General features: G+C 46.7%; 2 protein-coding genes across 5 annotated transcripts in view; both read left to right on the forward strand.

The window, feature by feature from the left end:
- Positions 1-26,243, forward strand: part of LOC126963006 (aldo-keto reductase family 1 member C1) — a 1,156,278-nt gene that overhangs the window by 1,038,172 nt on the left and 91,863 nt on the right. The window lies entirely within an intron of this gene.
- On the forward strand, positions 3,488-23,976 carry AKR1E2 (aldo-keto reductase family 1 member E2). Of its 4 annotated transcripts, XM_050804874.1 has the most exons (10): positions 3,490-3,708; positions 7,998-8,165; positions 10,887-11,003; positions 13,178-13,312; positions 14,950-15,072; positions 17,195-17,292; positions 19,256-19,328; positions 19,893-19,976; positions 23,056-23,138; positions 23,403-23,976. In XM_050804874.1, exons 1-10 carry the CDS (start codon positions 3,670-3,672, stop codon positions 23,443-23,445), a joined length of 963 nt encoding a protein of 320 aa, XP_050660831.1. In that variant the 5' UTR covers positions 3,490-3,669; the 3' UTR covers positions 23,446-23,976. The 4 variants fall into 4 exon arrangements, with proteins under 4 accessions (XP_050660833.1, XP_050660834.1, XP_050660831.1 ...); XM_050804876.1 differs by lacking the exon at positions 23,056-23,138 and having other exon boundaries at positions 3,488-3,708; XM_050804875.1 differs by lacking the exon at positions 10,887-11,003 and having other exon boundaries at positions 3,616-3,708.

The following is a 26,243-nucleotide window of genomic DNA, read 5'->3' on the forward strand; positions in this document are numbered from 1 at the left end:
GCCATTAGAAATCTTTCAGACCAAAGGTCCCAAACACCCACTATAACTTTCTCATTTAATAGGGCACGTGTGGGGAAACGGTACTGTTCAAAAGCACTCCTATCAGGAAAAGGCAAAAAAAGTCCCCTCACGACTCCTTCTCAACACTGTACTGGACATTCTAATATAAGACAAAAAAGGAACTAAAAGGTATACAGGTTGGGTGCAGTGGCTCACGCCTGTAATCCCAGCACTTTGGGAAGACGAGGACGGTGGATCACAAGGTCAGGAGTTTGAGACCAGCCTGACCAGCAAGGTGAAACCCTGTCTCTACTAAAAACCTAAAAATTAGCCAGGCATGCTGGTGCATGCCTGTAATCCCAGCTACTCAGGAAGCTGAGGCAGGAGAATCACTTGAACCCAGGAGGCAGAGGTTGCAGTGAGCCGAGATCCCACTACTGCACTCCAGTCTGGGTGACAGAATGAGACTGTCTCAAAAAAGAAAAAAGCAAAAAAGTATACAGTTTGGGAAGAAAAAAAATAAACTATCTTTGTTTACAGGTGACATTATTGCCTATCTTAATTCCCAAAGAATTGACAAATACTCTTCTGAAACCACTAAACAATTATAGCAAGGTTGCAGAAGACCAGATTAATATACAAAAGTCAACTATTTTCCTATATATCAGAATTCAACAAGTGATATTTGAAACTAGAAAGCACAGTACCATTTACATTAGCAGCCCCCAAAATGAAATACTTATGTATAAATCTAAGAAAATATTTATGAGTCCTATATAGGAAAACTACAAAACTCTGATGAAAGATGTATAAATAATAAATAAATAAATAAATAAAGTGATATTCCATGTTCATGAATACAAGGACTCAATATTGTCAAGACATCAGCTGTCTGTCCCCAAATTGATCTAAACATTCAATGTAATCCCATCAAAATTTTACTAAATTATTTTGTGGATATTTTGTGGACAAACTGAATCTACAGTTCATATGAAGAAGCAAAAGACCCAGAATAGACAACTCAAAATTGAAGGAAAAGAAGAAAGTTAGAGGACTCACACTACCTGACCTCAAGACCTACAAGAAATCTGCTACAGTAATCAAGACAGTGTGGCATTTATGAAACAGGCAAATGGATCAACGCAACAAAATAGCACAGAAATAGACCACCACAAATATAGTAAGCTGATGTTTGACAAAGGAGCAAAGGCAATACACGGGAGAACATGCAGTCTTTTCAACAAATGATGTTGGACATCCACATGCAAAAAAATAAATCCAGACACATATCTCACACTTTTCATTAAAATTTACTCAATGTGGATCAAAGGCCTAAATGTAAAACACAACACTACAAAACTTATAGAAAATAAGAGAAAATCTAGATGATCTTGGGTTCAGTGATCTATTTATTTATTTTTATTTTTTATAGTGATTACTGTGTTCCAGGATATTCTAATTTACTAATTTTTATTTTAATTTTTTTCTGTCTGGTCTCTGATTTTTTAATTTTAATTTTTATTTCAATTGTTTTGGGGTGACAAGTGGTGTTTGGTTGCATGGAAAAGTTATTTAGTGGTGATTTCTGATATTCTGGTGCACTCATCACCAGAGGAGTGCACATTGTACCCAATGTGTGTAGTCTTTTATCTCTCACTCCCCTCCCATCCTTCCCCGAGTCCCCAAAGTCCATTATATCATTCTTATGCCTTTGCAGTGACTTTTAAAATACAACATCAAAGGGATGAGCCATGAAATAAATAATTGATAAGCTGAGTTCATTAAAATAAAAAAGCTTTCCTTCTGCTAAAGACAATGTCAAGGGAATGAAAAGACAAGCTACAGACTGGGAGAAAATATTTACAAAGACACATCTAATAAAAGACTCTTATCCAAAATACACAAAGAACTCTTAAAATCGAACAATAAGAAAATGAACGACCCAAATAAAAATATGGACAAAAGACCTGAAAACACGCCTTATCAAAGATATACAGATCGCAAACAAGCAGAGTAAAAGATGCTCAACGTCATAGACTTACGGAATTTCTATTAAAACAATGAAATAGCATCACACACGATCGCAGTGCAGTTGAGCTTCCCCCAGGCACACTGTTCCCAGACTTGTGCAGGGCTAGTTCCCTCACTCTTTGCCTTTCTGTTTGCAGCACAAATGCCACTTCACTGAGGTGTTGAGGACTCCCTCACTCTGTCCCTTCCGCCTCCCACCACAAGCACCTGCTTTATTTTACTATAGCACCTGCTCTTTCTTTTTCTCATGCATTTGCTTTTACGCTCTGTCCATCCATTCCTCCAAACAGTGAGCTCCTGAGGGCAGGGCCCATGCAGGTCATTTTCAGCACTGCACCCTGGTCTAACTTGCCCCTTGCACAGGTGAGTGCTCCAGGCAGTTTCTGAATGAATAAATGAGAGTATCCAAGAGCCCCCTTCCCACCTGTGAGGAGCTCACATTGTGGGGATGGATGCTACTCACAGGAGATGCAAGTTGGGTGGGAGGCAGGGGGACCCTGGGAGTTTCTCTGGCTGCAGCTGCCCCACTGAGCAAAATGGGCACCGCCTCCCCTGATGGCCAGCACTTGCACTGCAGACCCAGGCGAGGAACCCAGAAACAAAGCCCTCACCTGGGTGTGGGTGTCCTCAAGGCAGTAAGACTCTCAGGGCTGAGGGGGGCAATGAAGGGGAGCTGTAAACTCCAGGAGAGATGAGAGGGGTGTCGGAAGGTTCTCTTGACCCCTCTTTCCCTCCACTGGCCCCGGAGGAGCACAGTCCACTCATAAGGGGGGTGTCCAGTCCACCCCATCCACTTCCAAATGGGAGCCCGAGGCTGCAAGCAAGGACACCCCACTCCACATGCAGGGTTCGGCCTCTCCTGCACCACCCAGGACCCCCGCTGTCCTGCAAGCCCAGCTGCTCTGGGCCGGGAAGGACCCCAGGGACTGGAAGGCCTTTTCCAAGGGCACGGTGGGTCCCTGACGGGGAACCAAAGCCAGGCACGCTTCTCCCAGGCTGGGGGCCTCAGGGCACCTGAGAATGGCCATCCTTGGTACAAGGGGGTGGGGCCCCACTCCCGCGCGCCCTGTGGCCCAGGGGACGCAGGACTCTGCACCCTGACCCTAGAGCTTGCCCTAGGATGGCCCGGCCATGGAGATGCCCTGGAACGGTGAAGACTCTCTCCCCATCAGCCTGGCACCTCTGCCCTACCCTCAGTTGCGTGTGCACCCTGTGTGAGGCAGAAGGCAACCACGACGTCACGCCTGCGTGAGCAGCAATGCCAGCCAATTGGAAAACCTTCCCCGCGCCTGCGTGGCTCTGCAAGCCAATCGAAAACTCCGTCGTGCATGCCGCCAGCCAATCAGGATGTCCAGAGCGCAGCGCCTCCAGCCATTTGAAACTCCCGCTGGCTCTGCGCCTCCAGCCAATCAGGATGCCCGTCCTTGATAAAACCAGCCAGTCAGAGTGCCGGCCGCGCAACAGCAGCAGCCAGTCAGGAAGCCCAGCGTTCACGCTTCCAACCATTGTCGGACTGTCAACCGTCTCCAGGCGCTTCCAGCCAATCGCAGCCGCCCGTCGCCAGCGCCGCGGTAACTGGCGCGGCGTGTCTGGGTAGTCGCGTGCGGGGCGGCGGGGCGGCGGGCGGCGGCGGCGACCATGGGAGATATCCCCGCCGTGGGCCTCAGCTGCTGGAAGGTGACGCGGACGCGGCAGGGAGGCGCGCCGAACCTAGGGGAGCGCGGGACTTGGGGGCGCCCGACGGGGTCCAGGCCGGGGCCGGGGAGAAGTGTGGCGGCCTCCCCTCCGCCTGGCCGGCGCCCGCCCACCGCCCACACGCGGCCGGGCCTGGCCTTTCCTAAAACCGAGTCGGTGTTGCCCGCGGAGGCGCTCTCCGCGCAAGCGGGGACTGCGGCAGCCACGCGTCAGACTCGGGGGCTGCAGCCGCGGCGTTGGGCCGAGCTGCTCGGTGGAGAGGCCGAGCCCCTGTAGTCACTCAGAGCTGGAGCGGGGATGCAGAGTGGAGGCCTTGGCGGCGCTGGACTCAGCCTGAGCAGGGAACCTCGAAGCCTCCTCTCCAGTCATGAGAGAAAGAAAAGTTGGGGCCCGGCGCGGGGTGCGGGCTTGGAATCCCAGCACTTTGGGAGGCCGTGGCGGTAGGATCGCCCGAGGTCAGGAGTTCAAGACCAGCCAGGTCAACATGGCGAAACCCTGTGTCTACCAAAAATGAACAAATCAACTGGGCTTGAGGGGTGCGCGGCTGTGGTCCCAGCTACTCAGGAGGCTGAGGTGGGAGGATCACTGGAGCCCAGGAAGTCGAGGCTGCAGTGAGCTTTGATGGCGCCACTGCACTCCAGCCTGGGGCACAGAGCCAGACCTTGCTGGAAAAAAAAAAAAAAAAGGAAAATTGGAATTGCTGATTAGGCTTTAAAGGAAACTTTGGGACCTCATGTTCCTCCCTGTTTAGAAGTAGCCCGTCCAGATGCCTGAGAAAAAGGACATATTATCGCTCTGTGCATTTATGGGGGGCACTGCAATGTTTTGAGACGTGTGTACAATTGCAGCGTGGTTAAATCAAACTAATTAACATATCCATCACTTCTCTCAGCTATTATTGTTTGTGGTGAGATGTTTGAAATGTCTTATTTTGAAATACACGTGTAGTAAATTATTGTTGACCTTTGGCATCCTAGTGTGCAGTAAGTCTTAAAAGCTGTGTCTCCTGTGTGTTTGAAACTTTGTACCGTTTGATGAGCAACTCTCCATTCCCTCCTTCCTCACCTCCCCCAGCCCCAGCCTCTTATAACTACCATTCTATTCTATGACCTTTCTCTACTTTGAACTCAATTCCTGCCAGTGATTTGAGACAGCACTAAAAAGCGTTTAAAATTTCATCTTTTTTTTTTTTAAAGCTAAACTTCATTGTTGATAAAAGCTATAAAAAGTCACATAGGAAGTTAGTTACTGAGGAGTCAGAATGCTCAAGTTCTGCTCATGAAAATATTATTTAAATTATTTCTCCTACTTGCTTACCAACTCTTAGAGGCTAGGAGTGTCATTCTGTTCATATTATGGGTTCTCAGCATCTAGTAAAGGACGTGCATCTGGCAGCCATTCATTCAGGAAGCACTTGATGGATTAAACTGTTGAGTCTCTTGCTTCCCTTTACTTATGCAACAATTTGGTGCAGGAGTCCAGACTTCTGTGCACACAGGATAAGGAAAAATTAGTGAAAACTGTGCTTAAGCGGTCAAAATATTCTATTTCTTTCTTGGACTACAGGTGCATCAAATTGGATTAATCACAATCACTCATCACTGGTCTATGCAAAGGCTTATTTTTACTTGGCTATTTTTAATAGTGAATGAACATCACAGATCTATCAGTTATCTGTTGCCCCAGAAATGCTGCATCAATGGCCAAACACCAGACCTTGGTGGTGTACAGCAGCAAGTGTGTACCTCCTGCATGGGAGGTCAGGAGAGCAGCTCTGTGGACCTTAGCTGGGCTCCTTCACTTGGGAGTTGGCTGGTCTCAGTTGGGATGGTTGGGGCCACTCCACTTGGCTCCACACACCTCCTGTCCTCATGCGGCTAGTTAGGGAGTGTTCTCAAGATGATGACTGAAGCACAAGAGAGCCAGGGGAGCCGTGAGATGTCTGGAGACCTCAGCCTGGGCTCTTCATTATTAGGGGCCATTTGATCCATCTGTGTGCCTGATCGGCGCTGTCTTAATTACTACAGTTCCTTGATAAGCCCTCATACCTAGTAGGGCAGGTCACCTCTCTTTGCTCTTGTAGATTTACAGTGTACAATTTGATGAGTTTTGACAGATGCGTGTACCTGGGTCCTGGCTTTTTATTTTGGCACCTTACTCTCCACTGTAAGTTTTAGAACTAGCTTACAAGTTTCCGTGGAAAACTTTATTGGGGTTTTGATTGGAACTACATTAAATCCGTCGACCAACTTGGAGATAATTGACATCTTTGTAATATTAAATCTAACTTTTCTACAAGCATGATATTCTTCTCCGTTAATAAATTGTCCTAAATATGATTCATTTCTAACATATTTTCATATGGTTGTATAGTTTTTCCTGAGGAGAATATATGTCTTTTGTTGGAATTATTCTTGGGTTCTTGATAGTGTGTTATACTACTGGAAATTATATTTCTCTGAAATTACGTTTTCTACTTGTTTCACCTGCTATATTCATTACAGTTCCAGCCACTTTACTAAACTGTACTATTATTTCTGTTAATTTGCCTTACGTTTGTTTGAATTTTCTACACAAATGATCATATCATCAGCAAATAATGGCAGTTTACTTTCCTTTTTTTCCAGTCTTTAAGCTTAAAATTGCTGCTTCTTAGTTGTTTAGGTGCTTCTGGAAAGCACCTCCAGCACAGTGGCTGTTCTTGTTTTGTACCTGATTTTAAAGGATGTAGGATGGGTTTTTTTTAATATTGATACTCTATCAGATTAATTTTTTCCCCCAACTTACTGGGAATTTAGATTTTGAATCTAAACTGGTATTGAATCTTAACAAATATTGATTGAGATTACTTTTGTTTTTGTATTTTAATCTGTTAATATTGATGAATTACAGATTTTCTAATAACAAACCTACCTTAGATGTCTGAGATACACTCAACATGGGTATGGTATATTATCTTTTCATAAATATTGTTGCATCCAATTTGCTTTTATTTTACTTAAGAATTTTGCAACGGTATTCACGAATAAGATGAATGTGTAACTTTTAATATTTTTGTCTGATTTTGATTTCAAGGTTATGCTGGTTTTGTAGAATGAGTTGAGATAAGTCCGTCTTTTTCTGTTGTTTGCAAGTTTGTGTTAAACTGAGATGATTTCTTGAACATTTTATGAAACTTTGGTGGTTTTCTCTTTTTTTTCAAATTACTTCCTTTCTCTAATTATGTAACTATTCAAGCTTTATTCTTGAGTTAAATTTTTCTAGGAATTTTCCCATTTTATATCATTTTTCCGAATTATGGACATATAGTTATTGGTAATATTTTCTTTTAAGTCCATTTTATCTGCATGTTTTACTTTCTATTCATGTCAGTTTTTTGAAAAATTGGCCTCTTCATCAACCTGACCAGAAGTCTGTTTATTTTACTGAAGTTTTTCCAAGAACTGACGTCTGGTTTTGTTGATCTTCTCTGTTACATCTTTGTTTCTATTTTATTGATGTTATTCTTAATCATATTTTTATCTTTCCATTCAATTTCTTGGGTTCTTTTTCTAACTTAAGATGGATACTTGGTTCATTAGCTTTCAACCACTCTGAATCTGTTGCCCATAAAATGAAGATAATTATGCTGCTTTAACTTCTAGGATTACTGTGAAGCTCCAATGAGAAAGTGCTTTGTGAACTATAAAGCCCTTGTCAGTCTTCTGTTTAATGTGATTGCAAGCCCACCCACCCCCATGGTCTTCCCTAGTTCTAGTTCCTTCCCTTGCCTGAGCTTCATTTAGAGTGACTCTTCTCTTTTCTAAACTACCTTATGGCTTATAGCATCATACATTCATTTGGGTTTGTTATATGCTTCTTTTTGAATGGATACCTTCATGTGAGTCTACACCTCAACCTTTATTATTGGACGCTGTGGAATCTGAGTGTACAGGATGAATCTTAAGCCTCTTTGCATCTCAGTTATTATTCATTCTACACTTTTTTATTGCTTTGATCATTCAGAAAGCACACCATGTAGCTCAGTTTTCTGCAGACACTAAAAATAACCTATAGTTTTTTTCCCAAAATATGTGAAGGAATTGGAACTTAGATTATTCATAAATTACTTCATAACTCTGACATTACCTGTTTTTAGACTGATTATACTAGTACCAAATTAGTGACTTAATTTTGTATGTATTATGTGGTCCACATGCTTGGGTTAAAGGGGAGATTTGTGTTGGGTTCCTCTGACTGTGGGAAGACACTTTGTTTTGTTGGTTTTGCAGGCTTCTCCGGGGAAAGTGACTGAGGCAGTGAAAGTAGCCATTGACGCAGGGTACCGGCACTTCAACTGTGCTTACTTTTACCACAACGAGAAGGAGGTTGGAGCAGGGATCCGTTACAAGATCAAGGAAGGAGCCGTAAGACGGGAGGATCTGTTCATTGCCAGTAAGGTAGGGCTTCTCTGTGCAAGGCTGGCAGAGCTTGGGTAATGCTACATCTCGGGAGGGCTTTCTACTTTCTTTATGGGAGTTGATGACTTTGTTTCATACTTGAATCAGAATAAACAAGAATATTCACAGCTTCATGAGCATGCTGAATTATATTGTGTGCAGGTTGGTTTCATATTATTTACTTGGTCATTCAGGTAGGAGTACACAGATACCCCCAATTAACAATACATTATCAAAATTGATTTAGTAATGGACACTTTGGCTACACTGGTGAGTAGGACAAAGTCCTAGCCCTCATGAAGTCTGTTTACACAGTGATTCCTAAATTCAGAATCACTGGGGTGATTGTTAAATGCAGATTCCAAATTGTACCGCACGTCTGCTGAAGGAGAAACTCTGGGTGTGGAGGGAGCAGCTTGAGCGCAGGCATAAGGCAGGAAGCAGCATGGCAGGTGCAGGGATTTGTAAGAAGCTTGGTGCATTAGTCCATTCTCACGCTGCTGTTAGAACATACCTGGGACTGGGTAGTTTATAAAGAAAAAGAGGTTTAATGGACTTACAGTTTCACTTGGCTGGGGAGGCCTCACAATCATGACAAAAGGCGAAAGAGGAACAAAGGCACGTCTTACATGGTGGCAGACAAGAGAACGTGTACAGGGGAACTGCCCTTTATACCATCAGGTCTCATGAGACTTATTCACTATCACCAGAACAGCACAGGAAAAACCTGCCCCCATGATTCAGTTACCTCCCAGTGGGTGCCTCCTATGACAGGTAGGGATTATGGGAGCTACAATTCAAGATGAGATTTGGCTGGAGACACAGCCAAACCAAATCACTTGGTCTCTCTGGACCACATGATGTCAGGTTGCAGGAGTAACGAGAAGTGAGGCTGAGTAGTGGATGGGCTGGGCCATGGAAGTTCAGCTGTGCCCTGTCAGTAGCTGTGCTTTTTCCTAGAGACAGGAGCCCTGTTTGGTTTTTTTTTTTTTTTTTTTTTTTTTTTTTTTTTTTGAGACGGAGTCTCGCTGTGTCTCCCAGGCTGGAGTGCAGTGGCGTGATCTCGGCTCACTGCAAGCTCCGGCTCCCGGGTTCACGCCATTCTCCCGCCTCAGCCTCCCAAGTAGCTGAGACTACAGGCGCCCGCCACCACGCCCGGCTAGTTTTTTTTGTATTTTTAGTAGAGACGGGGTTTCACCATGTTAGCCAGGATAGTCTCGATCTCCTGACCTCGTGATCCACCCGCCTCGGCCTTGTTTGGTTTTTAAGTAGGGCAGCTTCTATCATATGTGAGTGCAACTTGTGTTGTGTATAGGATATTTTAGTAGGTGAAAGGAGCTTGCATTTGAGGCAGAGGCAGGAGGCCAGGTAGGAGACATTAACAGCAGTGCAGATGGAAGATGGTGAAGGCCTGCACTGGCACAGTGGGTGAAGGAGGGAGAAGAGGAAATGGATGTGGAGGGTAATTGGGAGGCAGGCCCTGTAGAAGACGCAGAGTGGACTACGATAGTGGAGAGTTCAAGAATTCCTTTGCTTTTGATTTGGAAGCGGAATGTTAAGACCATGAGTATTAGGGATTTCATGACTCAGGCTCACAGCTTCATTATTTATAAAATGAGACTTTGGATTTGAGAATTTCCTGAGTAACTTCCCAGCTAAAATTTCATACCTCAGGATTCAATGTTGTTTCTATAGTTGAATTGCCTTCTGTTTTACTTTATGGAAGTTAATGTTCTTCAGTCACCATTGCTATCTCCGCTAGAGCAGAGGGTGGTAAGAGAGCAGCCTTGGTGTGTGTTTGGCCAAGCGGCGAGAATATCTTCTGAATAGTCCAGGTAGGGAAGTGAGCAACTGGAGATTTCTGAGGCTCGCCCTGCAATGTGGAGCAAGTTGCTTCTGTGTGGATCATAGTCAGCAGTGGAAATATGTTCATTATTTTGGAAATTTGGAAAAGTTACAGAAATGTAATTAGAAATAAATAAATCACACATATACACACCACATAGAGACAACTGTGATTAACAGTGGAATACATTTACTTCCAGCATTCATTTTTTTATTTTTCTGAAGATACTGTGCTCGTTTGTTTCCATTTATTTGATTGCCCTTTCTTTTACTTTCATTTAACTTATCATTTTTGTTTTTTCCTTGCTGTGACAGAGCCTTCAGGTTAGCTTATGTCACAGTCAATAAAAGTATAATGAGGGGAAAATCACAAGTTTTTCTACTTAATGGGAGTGTGGAAGGAAATAGCTAAAAGAAGTAAGGCAGTGTGAGTTAACTCACCTGTAGGCTAACCCACATGGTTACAGTGCCTTAGGAACAGAGAACCCTTAATGCGGAGTCTGTGTAAATGAGAAACACAAGATAGAGACTTCTGATTTTTCATCATGTCTTTTCTGCCTGCAGGAATTTCACTTTCGTTTTTGTTTTTGGTCCCAAGGGATCCAAATAACCACCAAATATTTCTTGGATTCCTGAGCTTCCCTTGAGGGGGAGTCAGGCAGAAGGAGTTCAGCTTTGGAGCCTCTCCCTGCAGGTGTCCTGGAACTCTTCTGAGGATAATGTCCCTGTCCTCCCGTCAGAACCTGCCATGTTGTATTTGTGGTCATCTCAACTCGGCTATTTTGGGTCCAAGACAGTAGCTTTGTGGGGCTATAGAACGGGTGCCATGCTGGCTCTGGGTGGGCATGTGTGACACTGGTCCCCTTTCCTTTGTAGCTGTGGTGCACCTGCCACAAGAAGTCCTTAGTGAAAACAGCATGCAGAAGGAGTCTAAAGGCCTTGAAGCTGAACTATTTGGACCTCTACCTCATACACTGGCCCATGGGTTTCAAGGTACCATTCAGTAGGTAGTTCATTCCGCGGTTTGCAGGACCTTCCTCCCCATGGTTACACCCTGTCTTGCGGTGGGGAGAGCATGTACCAGCAATCAGGGCCGGGGTTCCCAGGCCGCACCTGCCACATGCTAGCTGTGGCATTTGGGCAGTCTCTTGGCCTCAGTTAAGGCTTGACCTCTGAGGCCCCCACAGGTCTGTCTTTTAAGCCAGTCACTTTTTTTCCAAGCCAAGAGAGCAGCAGGTTTTCTTCCCTTAGGTTTTTAGGTGAAAGCAGCGATCAGATGAGGAAATACTGCTGCTCAGAGAAAGTTCCCAGTGAATTCCTAGGCCTTGTCTCTGCTTGCAGGTTCTGTTCTCTTTGGAGAGTAAATGCTGTTTTGCAATATGAGAGATAATTGCTTGTTCACCTGCAGCAGGGTCCGGTGGGTTATGATGGTAGTTGACTTTTCCACTTGGTTTTATTCTCTTAATTGCTTCACAGTGTTTCTGGAGCACGCATCTGAGCCATGGCTCTGCCACTAAGCTACCCTAGTCTAGCCGTGCGGCTTCCCTACTCTAGGCAACCTGCTTCTGTCTCACACAGGTCCTGGCCAGGATGTCCCTGCACATTTGCCCCGGGCTGTGATGACAGCCTGCCTGGGCGAGGGCTTGGTCACACAGTTGACACCTGTGAAATAGAGAAGCCCTTCCAGGGATGTTCTTCCTACAATGGAATGGGTGCCTGCTGCTCAGGAGTCTTTTACAAACCAACCTGTGAGAAGTTCTCTTTATGCTGCCACACTGTTGGCTACTGTTTTAGAGTAAAATAACAAAAAACACTTCATTCCTTGCACAGCTTTACTTAACTAAGGCTTTGTATCTAGTTTCCATAAATGATGTGGGCAGCTGTCCATTAGTCACACTGACTAAGAGTGAAAGATAGCCAGAGGGCAAAACCAGAGTGATGTCTGTGTCTTTGAAATTCGCTGCATGCAGAAAATCATAATTAAAACAATGGCTATAGCTATATTACACTCAATGCCAGCCAGCATTGTTTTAATTATGTACCCAGAACTATTTTAGGTGCTTTACACATATTAATTCATTTAATTCTCATGACAGTTCTACAAAGTTGACACTATTAACATCCCTTTTGGAGAGATGATAAAACTAAGACACAGAACGTTGAAGGTTTAAGTTAGATTATTGGAGCCCAGAAGTATATGCTCAGGTCAGACATTTGTTACACTTTGCTTGCCCTCATCCTTTAGCAGATTCCTGTCTTTGGATTTCTGGGTGGTAGAAAAGGAAGAGGTCTCAGATCACCCAGCAAATTACAGAGGAGGATAATGCAGCATCGTCAGCATGTCTTCTGGCCAGTAGGAACTGCTAGGCCTTGTGTGATGCTGGACAATTAGATCAGAGACCGACTATGAGTCCCGCGCTGCAATTTTGTGGAGGCTTGGATAAATGTCAACATGGGATGTGGCTTTAAAGCGAGACTGTTCATTACTTCAGCTCATCATGGAAAATGCCTCTTGCATGTGGACCAGGCTGGAACATGTGACATTTTTCCACTGTTGCTTAGGAGTGTGATTAGGTGTCATTAAATAATGACATTCACCATTAACACGCCATGTGGAGTGCATGAGGGAGGTAGCTGGACTGCACATCAGTGCTGCTCTGAAGGGTGACTTTAGGTTCTCGCCCTTTCAAGGTGTCTCTCTCTGCCCCTACCTGCTGTGTACCTTTGTATACTCATTCCTCACCTGTCATCATCATGGGGATTCTAAGAAAAGAAGACAAGACCCTAACAGTGGAGGTAGGAGAGGGTTGACTGGGCCCTATAAGACATGAAGAAAATGCATTCCTCACGCATTCTTTACCCGAAATTAGTAAACTGTTTTCTGGAGGCGATGGGTGAGGACAGCCTTGCATCAGTGAGGATACGGGGTCTTCCTTTCCCATCTCGTGAGAGATGGACAGGGAACATCAGGCTGGCAGAGACTTTGCCAGCCATCCAGTCCATCAGCCATTGGTCTTTTCTTAGAAAGGTGAAGACTGGGCCTGGTCACATGGCCAGGCTGGGGTTGCTTAGTGACAGGGCCGTGGCTTGGATGCAGGTCTCCTGACACATGTTTGTTTGTTTGTTTGTTTGTGTTTTTCACACATCTCAATTGTCCTTCTTCACAGCCTCCTCATCCAGAATGGATCATGAGCTGCAGTGAACTTTCCTTTTGCCTCTCACATCCTGGAGTGCACGACTTGCCTCTGGACGAGAGCGACATGGTCATCCCTGGTGACACGGACTTCCTGGACACGTGGGAGGTGAGCTGAGCCATACCACCAGGCAGCCTCATCCTGTGTGGGTCTCCACCCAGGATGCAGTGAGCCCCGAGCTACTTGTGTTCAAAGACATCAAGGTTGTCTTCCTGAGATGTGGAGTTTGCAGAACAAACAAGGAACCAATACCCAAAGAACTCAGAGACCTCAGTGACTTTCTTGTTACCTTTGGTTTGGTGTAGTGCAGCCCTCTTGATACATTATTTAAGGGGTAGCTCATTATAGACCTCACGTTTTTTCTCAAATATTTATTTTTTGATTAAAAAACCGTATTTCTTTCAGAAAATGCAGGAGAGTTCTTCCATATCAAACTAACATCAAAAAATTTATTTTCCCGGTACCCAGCAGTTACCACTGTTAATGTTTTAAGTTTCTTTTTCTCTCAGGCATTTCAGAGTGATGAAGTTGGCAGCATGGAAGCTCAGGCTGGGGAGGCTAGACCAGTGTTGGGGAAGGTTACCAAGTGTCAGCCCATTTCCAGAGTTGAGACCAAAAACAGCCCTTTACTGCAGGGGCTTGCAGTAAAGTCTTGAGCAGGAAATTAAGGAGGTGGTGGTTCCTGGAAGTTGACCCACAGGCTGGCGTGGGTCTCAGACTTGGGCTCCAGCATGGCTGACAGAGCACGTCTGGTCTTATGGTCTTGCTAACCAGCATGTGGGATGGGACGTCACATTTGAGGCCCAAGAAGAAAGTAAGCTTAAGCTTAAGCATGCTGAGGTTAGGACAGAGCTTGCTGGGTGAAGCTCTCCAGGAAGGAGGCCAGAGGGAACCCTCGAACAGGGAGGAGTCCCAGGCTAGGCTCCCCCGATCAGTAGAAGACAAAGACTGCCCTAAGGTATCTGCAATGTCAGGACCAAGGCCCATGGGCCTCAACCCTTTCTGTCACACTGTTTTATGTCCTAAAAGATCTGGGTTAAACTCTAGGGTGCTCATGTAGCACCAGCGAGGTTCCGGTGATTGTTGCAGAGTTGAGGCAGTAACTGACTGCTGCGTGTTGGCCCATTGGTTACTCAGGACTTGCTGCTGACTACGGACCCTGGCACGAAGCCATGCTCTTCCTGAAGCTCAGGGGCAGCCTGGCTTGCTGGTCAGTAACCAGCTCAGAGCTTTAGGTTGCTCTGCCCAAAAGTTCCTTAAAATAGTAAGTGGAGAAGGTGGGATAGGAGAATGAAGATGCATCTGTGTGCTTAAGAAGGTCAGTGTCTCAGTGGAAAGAAAGGTGAACAAATAAAATCCGCAGCAGACATGCTGGCCAGACATCAGGAGGAATAGGAACAAGAAGAGCTCACACGTGTCGAGTGCTGGACGCCAGCCTTAGATGACGCATTCTGTGATTCCACTAACCCTAAACATCCCCGTGGCACAGGTAGTGTCGCCCTGTCCTGAAGCTGAGAAAACGGGCCAAGTGAGGTCATGCAACTTGCCCAGCATCCCCTAGCCAGGAAAGATGGGACTGGAATCAGACCTTGAGTGCAGAAATGCTTTTGAAGCCTCAAGTAAAATATTATAAAAATATTGGGTGCAACCAGTTTTAGAATACCATACAGAACTGCTGAGGGACATAGATTGTCAGTGCAGTAGACAGAAGCTTCACACCCAGCGGAGTCATTGTTCTGTTATAGGCCATGGAGGACCTGGTGATCACCGGGCTGGTGAAGAACATCGGAGTGTCAAACTTCAACCATGAGCAACTTGAGAGGCTTTTGAATAAGCCTGGGTTGAGGTTCAAGCCTGTAACCAACCAGGTAAGCCGATGGAAGCATCAGAGAGTTTAACCTGTGTGGCTGGTCCACCAGCTGCCACTTCTGTAGGGCTCTTCTGGAAATGGGAGGATGGGTGAAGCACAAAACAGGCCTATTCTCCTCTGCCAGCACTCAGAATGGTGACTAAAGGCAGCAGCTAGCCAAGTGGCTTTCTTGAAGGTGCGTCTGGGTAGGTGGTACTGTTGGCAGGCAGGGCATGAGCTGGCACTTGGCCCTCCATGTGCGGTACAGGCAGGTCACCAGGTGTGCTCAGAAGTGGTTAGGGTCCTGGCAGGGGCCTCACCCTCATTCGGGAGCATGGACCTCCCCTCCGTCTCTTCCTAGCCTGCAGCCTGCAGCAAGAAAGAGTGGATGACCAGATGGCTTCACGCCAGGCTCACAGGCTGCTGAAGCTGACGCAGGCACTTCGTTTTTTAATGCAGAGAAAAGACTTGTGGGGAAAGAACTACTGTATTTTCTAGACTAGCTTTGTATGTTCAAAGATCATTTATACGGTACTTAAGCTTTTTATTGAAGAGTAGAAGTGCACATGTGAAAATGGAACTGTATACATTCTCATAAACTGAGCATAGCTCTGGGACCAGCATCCAGCTCAGTAAACAGCACATCCAGTGACCCTGTAACCCCTGCCGAGCACAGCATCGTTCCCATTCCCAGCAGCTGGGATTCACTTCAGAACTTTACACAGATAATATAATGATGTGGCATAAAACCCCTCTGTGCTCGCTGCTTTCACACAGCGCTGTGTTTGTGTGCATGGGATTGTAGATAGTGCTGTCTTATTTCTTGTGGTATTCTGTTTTGTGAATTAACCACAATTGAGTTATCCATTCTGCTGTTAATGAGTACTTGGACAGTTTCCAGTTTGGGACTATTAAGAATAGAGCATCACGTTCTATTTTTTAAAATAAATAACGCTTTTTAAAAAAGTTCTATACAGAATAGATGCACAAAAGTGTGCGAATCATAAAAGGCATACATAACTTGATGAATTTTTGCAAGTGAACAAACTCAAGTATTCAGCACCCAGAACAAGGAAAAGGCCCTCAGCCATTCAGTAGCTCCCCTGGGTCCTGTTGTGGCCGCCACCATGAAGAGCAACCTGGCTTCTGACCCAGCTTCTAATGTGGTTTAACTTTGCCTTGTATACAATCCTATGTACGTAAGTTTTTATATATGTTTATATGGATAGTAGCTTCCGTTTTGTGTCAGTATTTTTAGTTGTTCAGCACTTTAAATACCTGGGAATGATTATGGCATAGTCTGAGTAGACAAGGTGGAGTGGAGGGTCTGCTTTCTGATAGGATGATGGACACCCAGGAACACAGGATTCAGAAGGCTCCAGAAGGCTGGCATCTCTTGGAGGCTTTCCAAAGAGGCTGATCTTGATGAGTGTGGCATGTTCCTGAGAGCAAAAGCACTATTCATAGTTCTCTGTAATTTACACTAAATATTTATTTTAAATATCCCTATAACCTGGAATTATATATGAGAGTTTGGAGAATGTGCAAGAGACAGTGATCCTGCTCTCTAGCTGCTTAAAATGATCATTCAAGTCACCGGTAGCAGGTGTTTGTCACATGTAGTTCCTCAATTTGATTCATTTACTCAGTGGATGTATTTTTAGCATTCCTACGTGTCTACATTGTTCTTAGTGTTGGCAAGACATTATGAACAAAACAAATTCAAACAAAAATCTCTATCTTCATGAGGCTTATATCTTGGTGACCACAGAAAGACAATAAGCAAATAGTAAAAGTGATAGTGATAGGTGCTGTAGAGGAAAATAAAGGCCTGGGGAGATGGGAGCTATGGAGTGTTACAGTCTTCACTTGAGTGCTCCGGGAAGGCCCCGCAGAGCAGGTGGTATTGGAACATTCAGATGATGTAGGCGTCCCCAAGGCCATGGACTCAGAGACCATGACAGCCGCTGGCCTCTTGGAGATTGCTCTGTCCAGCCTCCTCACAACAGAAACACTTACGCCTGGAGCTGGCCCCCATGGCTACTCAGTGACAGCCAAGACTTTGACGCAGGTCTTCTCTTGTAGAGCTTTTCTTGAACACCAGTGGTCTGAATTTTATGTAAGCTGTGATTCTGTTATAGATTGAGTGCCACCCATATCTTACTCAGAAGAATCTGATCAGTTTTTGCCAATCCAGAGGTGTGTCCGTGACTGCTTACCGTCCTCTTGGTGGCTCGTGGTAAGGATACATCAATGGTGTGTTAGTCAGAGTCCGACTGGGAAGTAGGTGCCACCTTCTCATTTCCTTGGGATGATTGAGGGAGGATTTAACGGAGATTTTGACAGGGTGTGGAGGGATGGGACCACAGGGGGCTGTCCACACCTCTCAAGCCTGGGGTTGAAGACATGGCTTATTATTGGAAGCCAGGGAGTGGCTGTGAGTGGACTGCCCTGGGAGGGGCAGGACCTCTTCAGGGACATAAACCAGCCTGGAGTGACCTCTTTGCTGAGTTCCCCACCAGGGCGTCAGTCCCCTTCTGACCTCCTGACAAGGATGCTCCCCAGGTCTCTCCGTGGTTGGATGAGGCGCAGCCTGCTGTCATCCTTACCCAGGCCCTGCAGCTGTTCTGTGCTCCCTCGATCAGCTAAGGGACCTCCAGCCATTCAGCCACCTTAACCAGAAGCTTGGAAATCATCCGTCCCCACATGCCTAGTCCAATCCAGCACCAAAGTCTGTTGATTATTCTGCCAGGAGAAGTTGGACTTTGTGTCATGATTTCATTTCTGCCATCACTGTCACTGCCTTAGTTAAGTAGAATTCCCGAGGTCCTTAGAGGAGCCCCTCGGCTCCCTCCCTGGCCCACTCTATTCCAACCCATTGCTCCCAGAGGAAGCTGAAAGGAGCTGTCTCTTTCCTTTCCTGTGATCGTATCACTTTCCTGGGAAAAATTATTCAGGTCTTGGTGTGGCCTGTGAGATGCAGCCAGCCTGACCTCTGCCCGCCTCTGGCCTCATTCGTCCCTATCCCTGTGAACATCCCGGGCTTCAGCCACATGAAGCTGTTATGGGGTCCTTGGATAGAACATGTTTTCTCACCTCTGTGCCTTTGCAAATACAGTTCTCTTTACCCACAAATCTTTTTTTTTTTTTAATCTGGCAAACTCCAGTTTCTAATTTAAGGTTCAGTCCAGTCCAGCATCATCTCCTCCAGGAAGCCCTCCTGACCCCTCATTTATGTTTCTTACACAGCCCCTGTCACATTGTCTTGTGATTTTCTTCTCAGTCTCTTCCACTAGTCAAAGCAACCAGCGTGCAGGTATCTTATTTATTCTTCTCTTCCCAGCTCCTAGCTCAGCACCTGGGAAACATTGGGAACCCCCAAAAGGCTGAAATTACTGGACTTTTATCACCTGTGTGTTTTCCTTGTGAAGTGGGGCATGTGTGTTTGAACTTGGTACCAGCTGGAAAGTCCCTAGAAGGCGGGGTCCGTTCCATAGCTGAGCTTTGGGATAGAGCATCCTCTGATGGAGTGAGTCAGGGAGCTCTCAGACTGACTGGGGCGGGCCACTGTGCACTCTGTTTGGTTCCTTCAGGAGACCTTGAGGATAATAATAGCACAATGCCTGAAACAGGGTGATGGCTCAGTACACACTTGTTGAAAAAATGAATCCTTAGAGTTCTCAGGGCCCACCCGAGCCTGAACAGAGGATGCATAGAGACTCTATGATCATCTTCAAAACCACTTTTAAAGGTTCCACATGTTCACAGTATTCACTTTTTAGTGGTATTTTGGGTGAACTTTTCTGAAAGTATCATCATCAACAAATACCGATTTGCAGCGCTGTGCCAGGGCGTACAGTAGAAGCTGCGAAGTCAGAGAGCCCTGAGAGTCAGGGGGCGTCAAAGCTTGAGAGCCCACTGGCTGCGTGCGCTGACATGGCCACCTGGTTCTTGAGGAAAAGCACAAAATACACATGAAAAGTGATGTTATGTAGCCCTGTTCACCGAAGTGTTAGCAGTGGTTATCTCCAGACTAGAACTGTGGGGTGATGTGCTTTTCTGCATTTAAAAATTTCCTATGGTCAGCATGTGTCATGATCAGAAAATAAATCTTTCATTTTGGACAAAGATTTCTTCTTTCTAAAGAAAGGGACATCCATGTTGGATCTCCTGGCTCACCCCCCTGTGCTGTGTCTCTCTAGTGAAGGGGTTGACCTGATAGATGACCCTGTGATCCAGAGGATTGCAAAGGAACACAGCAAGTCTCCTGCTCAGGTACTGAGGGAGGGCTGTTCCGAGCCAGGTGGGGTTCTCTGACGACTTCACATCCTTGCGGAGTCCTGGGGCTTGCCAGGTCCCAGGAAGGGAATTGGCTCACCCAGGTGAGTCTGTGACTCATTAGACCCTCCCAGCGTTGAGCAGAAGTTGGTCTGCAGCCCCATTCCCAGTCACTCAAGCCATGTACTCTTGTCTCCAAGCCTGTCTAGACTCAGAGGAAGAGCTTCCAGGCCTCCCTCTGCCCCACCACCTGCATGCATGGTTAGTATGAGATGGAACAGAAAAGTTATTTAGTCTAGTCTTCTTTGTTCTAACATCTAGTGGGAGGGCTGGGCGCATGTTAAGGAATTCTCATTAAGCAGATTCTGTTGACCTCCTCCTTGGGCTGATGGCTGTCATTACCAACATATTGACAGAGCTGCTCAGTAAATGCCAGTAACAGTAACTGCTGTCATTGACTCTTGGACTCTTACTGCACCATAAAACTCACGGTGTTAGCAAATAACTTAGACTACATGGGATTTCCCTTTGTGTGATAGTAGACTTTTTGTTTCCTTGCAGATCTTGATCCGATTTCAAATCCAGAGGAATGTGATAGTGATCCCCGGATCTATCACCCCAAGTCACATTAAAGAGAATATCCAGGTAGGTGTTTTCCTTCTTTCATTTAGAGGGTTTCAGATCGTGTGTTAGATGGGAAGGGATGACTGCTGTGGCACACGGCCTCAGGATCGCGGGGCTCGATGCAGCAGGGTCCTCTGCCTCTGCACTGCGGGTGTTGGTGGTTGACCTTTCACTCAGCGATCCAAGGACCCAGGCTCTTTCCATCTTAGGGCCCTCTCTCCCCTGGGGTGTTGGTGTCTTCTCCATCCAGCCCAAGATGAGGAAGGAGGGAAGAGCATCTTATTGGAAACATTTGTATGGGCAAGGCTTGAGCATGTGCATCAGTTACATGGCTGCGCTGGCCCGCAGGGGAGGCTGGGTGTCTCCTAAGCATGTGCTCAGGAGAAAGGGGAGGCAGTTGGTGGACAGGGTGCCACCTTCTGTCGCGTGGAGGTGTGCCCACGTGGCCTGAGGGCACTGCTTTGAGTTGTGTGGGAAGGGTCTGGTCCTGACTCCTGTCTAGTGACTTCCGAGAGGCAGGAGTGAAGACTGGCGTGTGAAATCTATTTTTGGAGCTATGTGAAGGAACTATGTGTGGTTTCAACCCTGACGACATAGTCTATAACCCAGTCAGGGTCATGGACTTGGGATTCCCACAGGCCCACTCACAATTTAACTGCTGCCTAACCTCTCTAAGCCTTCGTTTCTTCATTAGAGCACCCTCTGATAGGATCACTGTGAGGGTGAAATGTAATGATATAGTGAAGGGGTGGCATAGTGCCTGGCTTATGGAAGTACCTGATGCTCTTAGCTGCCAGTCACCCCCAGTCACGGATGTCACCTGTAACGATCTCACAGGCAATGACAGGCATTGGTGGCAGCCCGCAGCCATTGATCATTTCGGCACAGGTGTGTGTGAGCCTGGGGCCAGCTGCACAGCTGCATTTCCATAGACAGCATGTGCCCAGGAGTGTCCCTCTGGGTGTCCGAACTGCCTATGAGCTCCATGAGGCACTGCTGCATCCTCAGGGTTCTGTTTGGTTGTGCCAAGCAAGCATTGCCACCGGGGTTTATTGACTGACCCATCTGTAGCAGTGCCTGTGCCTTCAGTCTCACTGTGCATGCCAAGCTGGCTGCCGGTGGGCATAGCCCTGCCATTGACAGGAGAGAGAGGCCACCCACGATGGGAGGACCCGGGGATGGGCAGGCTCCTCAGGGTATCCACAGCGCTCTTCCTGCTGGGCCCTTGTCCAGCTCACCTGCTCCCCGCATGCACTTCTCTTCTTTCTCAGGCATCCTGCTCTTTGAATAGCCCAGAGCAGCTCTGGGTGACCAGCCAACCTTAAACCTGAAAAGTGTGGATTTGGCTGAGCTGTAAACTCAGTTCTCTCCAATGGCTATTGACAGGCCTCTTGGAATGAGGCTGCAGGTCTCTCGTAGTGGTTAGAATTTAGCATTGCTGACTGACTGGCATCTGCTCCACATGGGGGCCTGGTCTAAGGTGCCCTCTGTGCCCTGCAGGGCAGCTAGGATTGCCCCTGGGAGGACATAGGCTGGGGATGATTATCTGACCCTCCCATGGGAGGAGCCACTGAGTGAGCAACTCAGCAGGTGGCAGGGGGCCGCATCTGCCCTCGTGGCTCTCAGTGCCTGGGATGGGATCCCCATGGCCTAGTGGCAGTGAATGTGAAACAGGGACCTCAGACCCAGCTGAGATGCTCCCATTCCTCTATTAGGTCTGCTGCACACTGAGGGGAAATGCCATCCCCAGGCAGTGAGACAGGACCAGGCTGACATGAGACCTGAGGGCCAAAGCAGAAGTGACAAAGCAAAGCTAAGGGCTGAGCACAGAGAGCAGCAGCGGGTTAGGAGGGGCTGGAGGAAGTGCTCATGCTGTCAGGAGGAGGTGGGAGCCGGGGAAAAGACAGGCACCCAGTGGCGCAGGCACAGGGCTCCCAGTGCAGGGTGCTGCCCCGGCCCGCCTCCTGTGGCCCCAGTGCCTCTCAGAACTGCTGCTGCAAGGCTGCCTGCCCTTTATAGGGACTCCTCTAGAACTGCTCACGATTCCCTTTAAACCCAAGAATCCCCCTACCCCAGCCCCAGCACTCCTCACTCCCTCCAGATGACACGCTGAGGCTACTTTCTCCTGGCCTCAGGAGGGGGAGGCTCTTGTGGGGGAGAGGCTGAGGTTCTCCAGGTCCTTGCACTGGAATCACTCAGTGCACCCCTCCTCCTACCGCAAGACAGCCACTCTGCCAGGCCAGGGTGGGCGCTGATGCTGTAGCCATGGGTCCTATTCCTCAGTGTGTGGGGACAACAAAAGGGGAGGGACGGGCAGAAAAGAATACTGTTTTCAAGGAAGAAAAATGGATCACTCAGAAAACTTACTCTGTGATATGGTACCGTTAGAGTTCATAGTCCCAGGGCCAAGTGGGTCCTTAGTTGGCAGGTGTATGGAACAAATGGTTTTGTTGGGTTTTTGAGGGGTAGCAGAGTCAGTGGGAAAAATTCTGTGCCTTTTTTTTTTTTTTTTTTTTTGAGATAGAGTTTCACTCTGTCATCCAAGCTGGAGTACAGTGGTAGTGTGATCTCGGCTCACTGCAACCTCCACCTCCTGGGTTCAAGCGGTTCTCCTGCCGCAGCCTCCTGAGTAGCTGGGACTAGAGACACATGCCACCTCATCCGGCTCATTTTTTTATTTTCAGTAAAGATGGAGTTTCACCATATTGGCCAGGCTGGTCTCCAACTCCTGACCTTGTGATCCGCCCATCTTGGCCTCCAAGTGCTGGGATTGGAGTGAGCCACCGCACCCAGCCGCCATACCTTTTAACTATTCCCACTTGTCCTTTATTCCACTAAGATGAGTGCAGTATATATTTCCATCTTTCCAAGGCTTCCTAAATGTAGCCAAGGCCAAGCCAGCACCAGTCACATGATCAAAATCAAAGGGCGTTTGGGGAATCCAGGCTGTGATTCAGGGAAGTTCCAAGTGTCTGATGAAGTGTTTGTTTCACATCTGTGTGTCCCTTGCAGGTCTAGCACAGTGCTCTGTAGGCAACATGCGCTCCATGAAATGTGAATTAAAGTTGAGTTTTCTACAAACATTGTGTTTTGGTTCCAGGTGTTTGATTTTGAGTTAACACAGCACGATATGGATAACATCCTCAGCCTAGACAGGAATCTCCGACTGGCCACATTCCCCATGTAAATATGACTCCTTCTTTTAAAAATAGAGGGAAGAATGTACAGATTGGATGATTGGTGTCTGAATAGGTATTTATCATACACATTTTAAATTAATTAAACCTTCTCATTGTAATTCTTTTCCTGTTTGAAGGTGGGCCACTGAATGAAGCTAATTTCACGCACTGGGGAGTTTAAAAGTGTATAACTGTATCATTTAAAATGTTTCTCTTAAAAAATAATCACTCGTTGTTTCTATTTTTTATTTGTTTTTCTGTTTTTCAGAACTAAAAATCACAAAGACTATCCTTTCCACATAGAATACTGAGGACAGCTTCCCATTCCTTGTTTCTGCTCAGCCCAGATGCACCAACGCCATTGGTGATGTTGACCCTTCTCTGTCATCACAGCGCCAGGGCAGCTGTGCCTGGGATGAGAGCCACACAGTCAGGGGGGCTGCAAGAGCCGCCTTCTCTGACACATCTGGAGAATTGAGTGTGTTCTAAGTGAAGGCAATGGGGTTTCTCCAGGACAGCCTGTGTGGCCTCTACTCTGAAAAAAGACACTGATGATTGATCAATGAAATTTGCCTTCACATTTTAAGAAAACTTTATCTTACGGAATTATTGAAGCCATCTGCAGAGCTGAGGAAACAGTTAATGTGTCTCTGCCCCATTGCCCAGCTCCACCAATTGTGCCCCAGGCCAGCCCGTGTCACCTTCACTTCCTTCTCTGCCCTGCCAATGACCCCCAGGTTATTCTAAAGCGGAGTCCTTCCCTTCCCCCATTGGGAAGTGAAATGGGGTAAGTCTGGGACACTGTCAGAGTTCAATAAAGAGGCTTTTTTCTTCCTTAAAAATCTGAATTTTTTTTTTTTGGAGACAGTCTCACTATGTCTCCCAGGCTGGAGTATAGTCAAGTGATCTCGGCTCACTGCAACCTCCGCCTCCTGGGCTTAAGTGATCCTCCTGCCTCAGCCTCCCAAGTAGCTGGTTAATTCCTAAATACTAGTTATTAATGTGGTCTTCTGATAAGTCAGATTATACCTGGGGAACCCCCATAGCGGATATGAAACACAGTTCACTTCCTCACATCCACTCATTCAGCCTGTTTAGATTCATGTATCAGAAGGAGGCCCTGCAGAGCATGGTGTTCATGCCCAGGCGTTGGCAGAGGGTATGGTTTAATGGACTTCGTATGGTCCAGACGCTGTGATCCCTGTCCTTGCTGTCTGCTCAGCGAATCTGGCCTAGCTCCTGTACCCTGGGATTCACATGAATCTCCAGGGATATAACTTCTCAACTCATAGGCCCTTGGCTGCTATTCAAAATGAATTAAGCCAGAAGGAAATTGATGTCTGCTCCATGGTCTCTTCCCACTTCCCCACCTCAGCCTCCATACGAGCCTCTCATTTCCTCCTCATATCAGGGAAGATATGGAGGTGTTGCCCAGTGGCTGAAGGGGACTATTTGGGGACAGTACCCTCCACATCACTTCCCATTTTCACTTTATCACAGGCAGGCCAGCTGAGTCAGATATGTGGGTTCTGCAGATAAAAGCTGTGCCTTTCTAGCTCTGTGATTCTGAGCAGACTGCCTCACCTCCCAGCCCTCAGTGTCCTTGTCCACTCAATGGAGGAACTGCAGCACCTCCCGGTTGTGGAGACAGTGTCTGGCCCAGGATATGTCCCAGCAAGAATGCATTGTTGCTACGACCAGTATCATTGCCATTGCCTTGTTCCTCAGTTTCTCATCCACCTCCCTGCCCAGCCTTCCAGATGTTCAGGGGCATGTAGGAACCTTCTAGCTTGGCCTCAAGAGAGGACTTCGCTGCAGGCGTCCCAAAACGAAAAGACATGTGACTGGTGCAAGAGCTTCATGGGAGCCTCACCCTCGTGGGAGTAGGATTGAGGGTGAGGTATCATGGTTTGACCAAATTTCCAAGGGGCGTTTAATCAGAAGACTGTTTACAAAGGACGCAGGAAATGGGAGGGTCTTTGGACCTTCCTGTGATCAGGCCCTGCTCCACCACTATGGACCTTTAATTTTTCCATGTTCATGACTCCTTATCATTCATTAGCTGTGTGACTTTGTGCAAATTCCTTAACTTCTTAAACCTTTAAACTCTTTGTCACTGTCTGCCTAGAAGTGTTAGGATTCAGTGGCACAGTGCACATGCAGCAGGTGACAGTCATCTGCATGTAGCACTCCTGTGAACATGTGCGTGTGTAGGTGTGTGACTTGTATTTTATCTCCCACAGAGTCAAAAATCTAACTGCTGTTTTGTGAATTTTTCTTGTCACTTATACCTAAACCGTCGTTCATTGACCTTAAAAGTAGAGAGTAGAATGGTGGTTGCCAGAGGCTGGGGAGCGCAGGGGTGGATGGCTGATGAGAGGTTAGTCAGCAAGGGCAAAGTTGCAGTTGGGAGGAATGAGTCCCAGCGCTCCATTGCACAGTAACACAAGTTGGTTAACAATAATAGGTTATGTGTCTCATGATAGCTGGCCAATGAGGATCCACTACGGTATTTGCATTTCATGGATTTACTTCCAACAGGCATGAAAACTGAGTGAAGCCGACCACCAGGTGGCGCTGGGAAGCACTTAATGTTCCAGTGCATCTGCGACTCTTAACAGGAGATGGCGGGCTTTTACTGTCTGATTTTAAGACGTCTTCAACTTTGCACAGTCACAGTGAGGAAGGAAGCAATGGATAGTAAAAATAAGCAAACACTGGGCAATTGCAGAGCTTAAAAAGTGTCACAGAGGTTATGCAGCCTCATTCTTGAGCAGTATTTCCCAGTTCCCTTTTCAGATGGTAATTGATAACTCGGTCCCTCTTGTCTGTTCATCCTGAGTGGAGCTGACAAGCCGTCGCCTTCCTCGGTTCCCTGCTTTTCTCTAGGAAATGTGACTTCTGTGTAAGTTCTTCCCCAGTCTGGGGCCTGGAGATCAAGGTCCATAGAGGATGTGTAAACGTGTGCCCTTAAGGGACCCTCTGCGTCAAATGATTGCGGGCATCTCTCCTGACTTTAAGACTGGGAGATACTCAGATACTCGTTTCAGTAGCTGCTTCTCCTCATTGGCACTTACTTTATTTGAATGGAAAATCCAAGGATAAGTGG

The sequence above is a fragment of the Macaca thibetana genome, chromosome 9, assembly GCF_024542745.1.
Source record: "Macaca thibetana thibetana isolate TM-01 chromosome 9, ASM2454274v1, whole genome shotgun sequence".
Classification (NCBI taxonomy): domain Eukaryota; kingdom Metazoa; phylum Chordata; class Mammalia; order Primates; family Cercopithecidae; genus Macaca; species Macaca thibetana.

Excerpts from the sequence above, each read along its gene's own strand:
- AKR1E2 (XM_050804874.1), top strand. The coding sequence starts at position 3,670 with ATGGGAGATATCCCCGCCGTGGGCCTCAGCTGCTGGAAG. Across the intron at positions 11,004-13,177 it reads ACTGGCCCATGGGTTTCAAG|CCTCCTCATCCAGAATGGAT; the intron begins GTACCATTCAGT and ends CCTTCTTCACAG. Across the intron at positions 19,329-19,892 it reads ACAGCAAGTCTCCTGCTCAG|ATCTTGATCCGATTTCAAAT; the intron begins GTACTGAGGGAG and ends GTTTCCTTGCAG.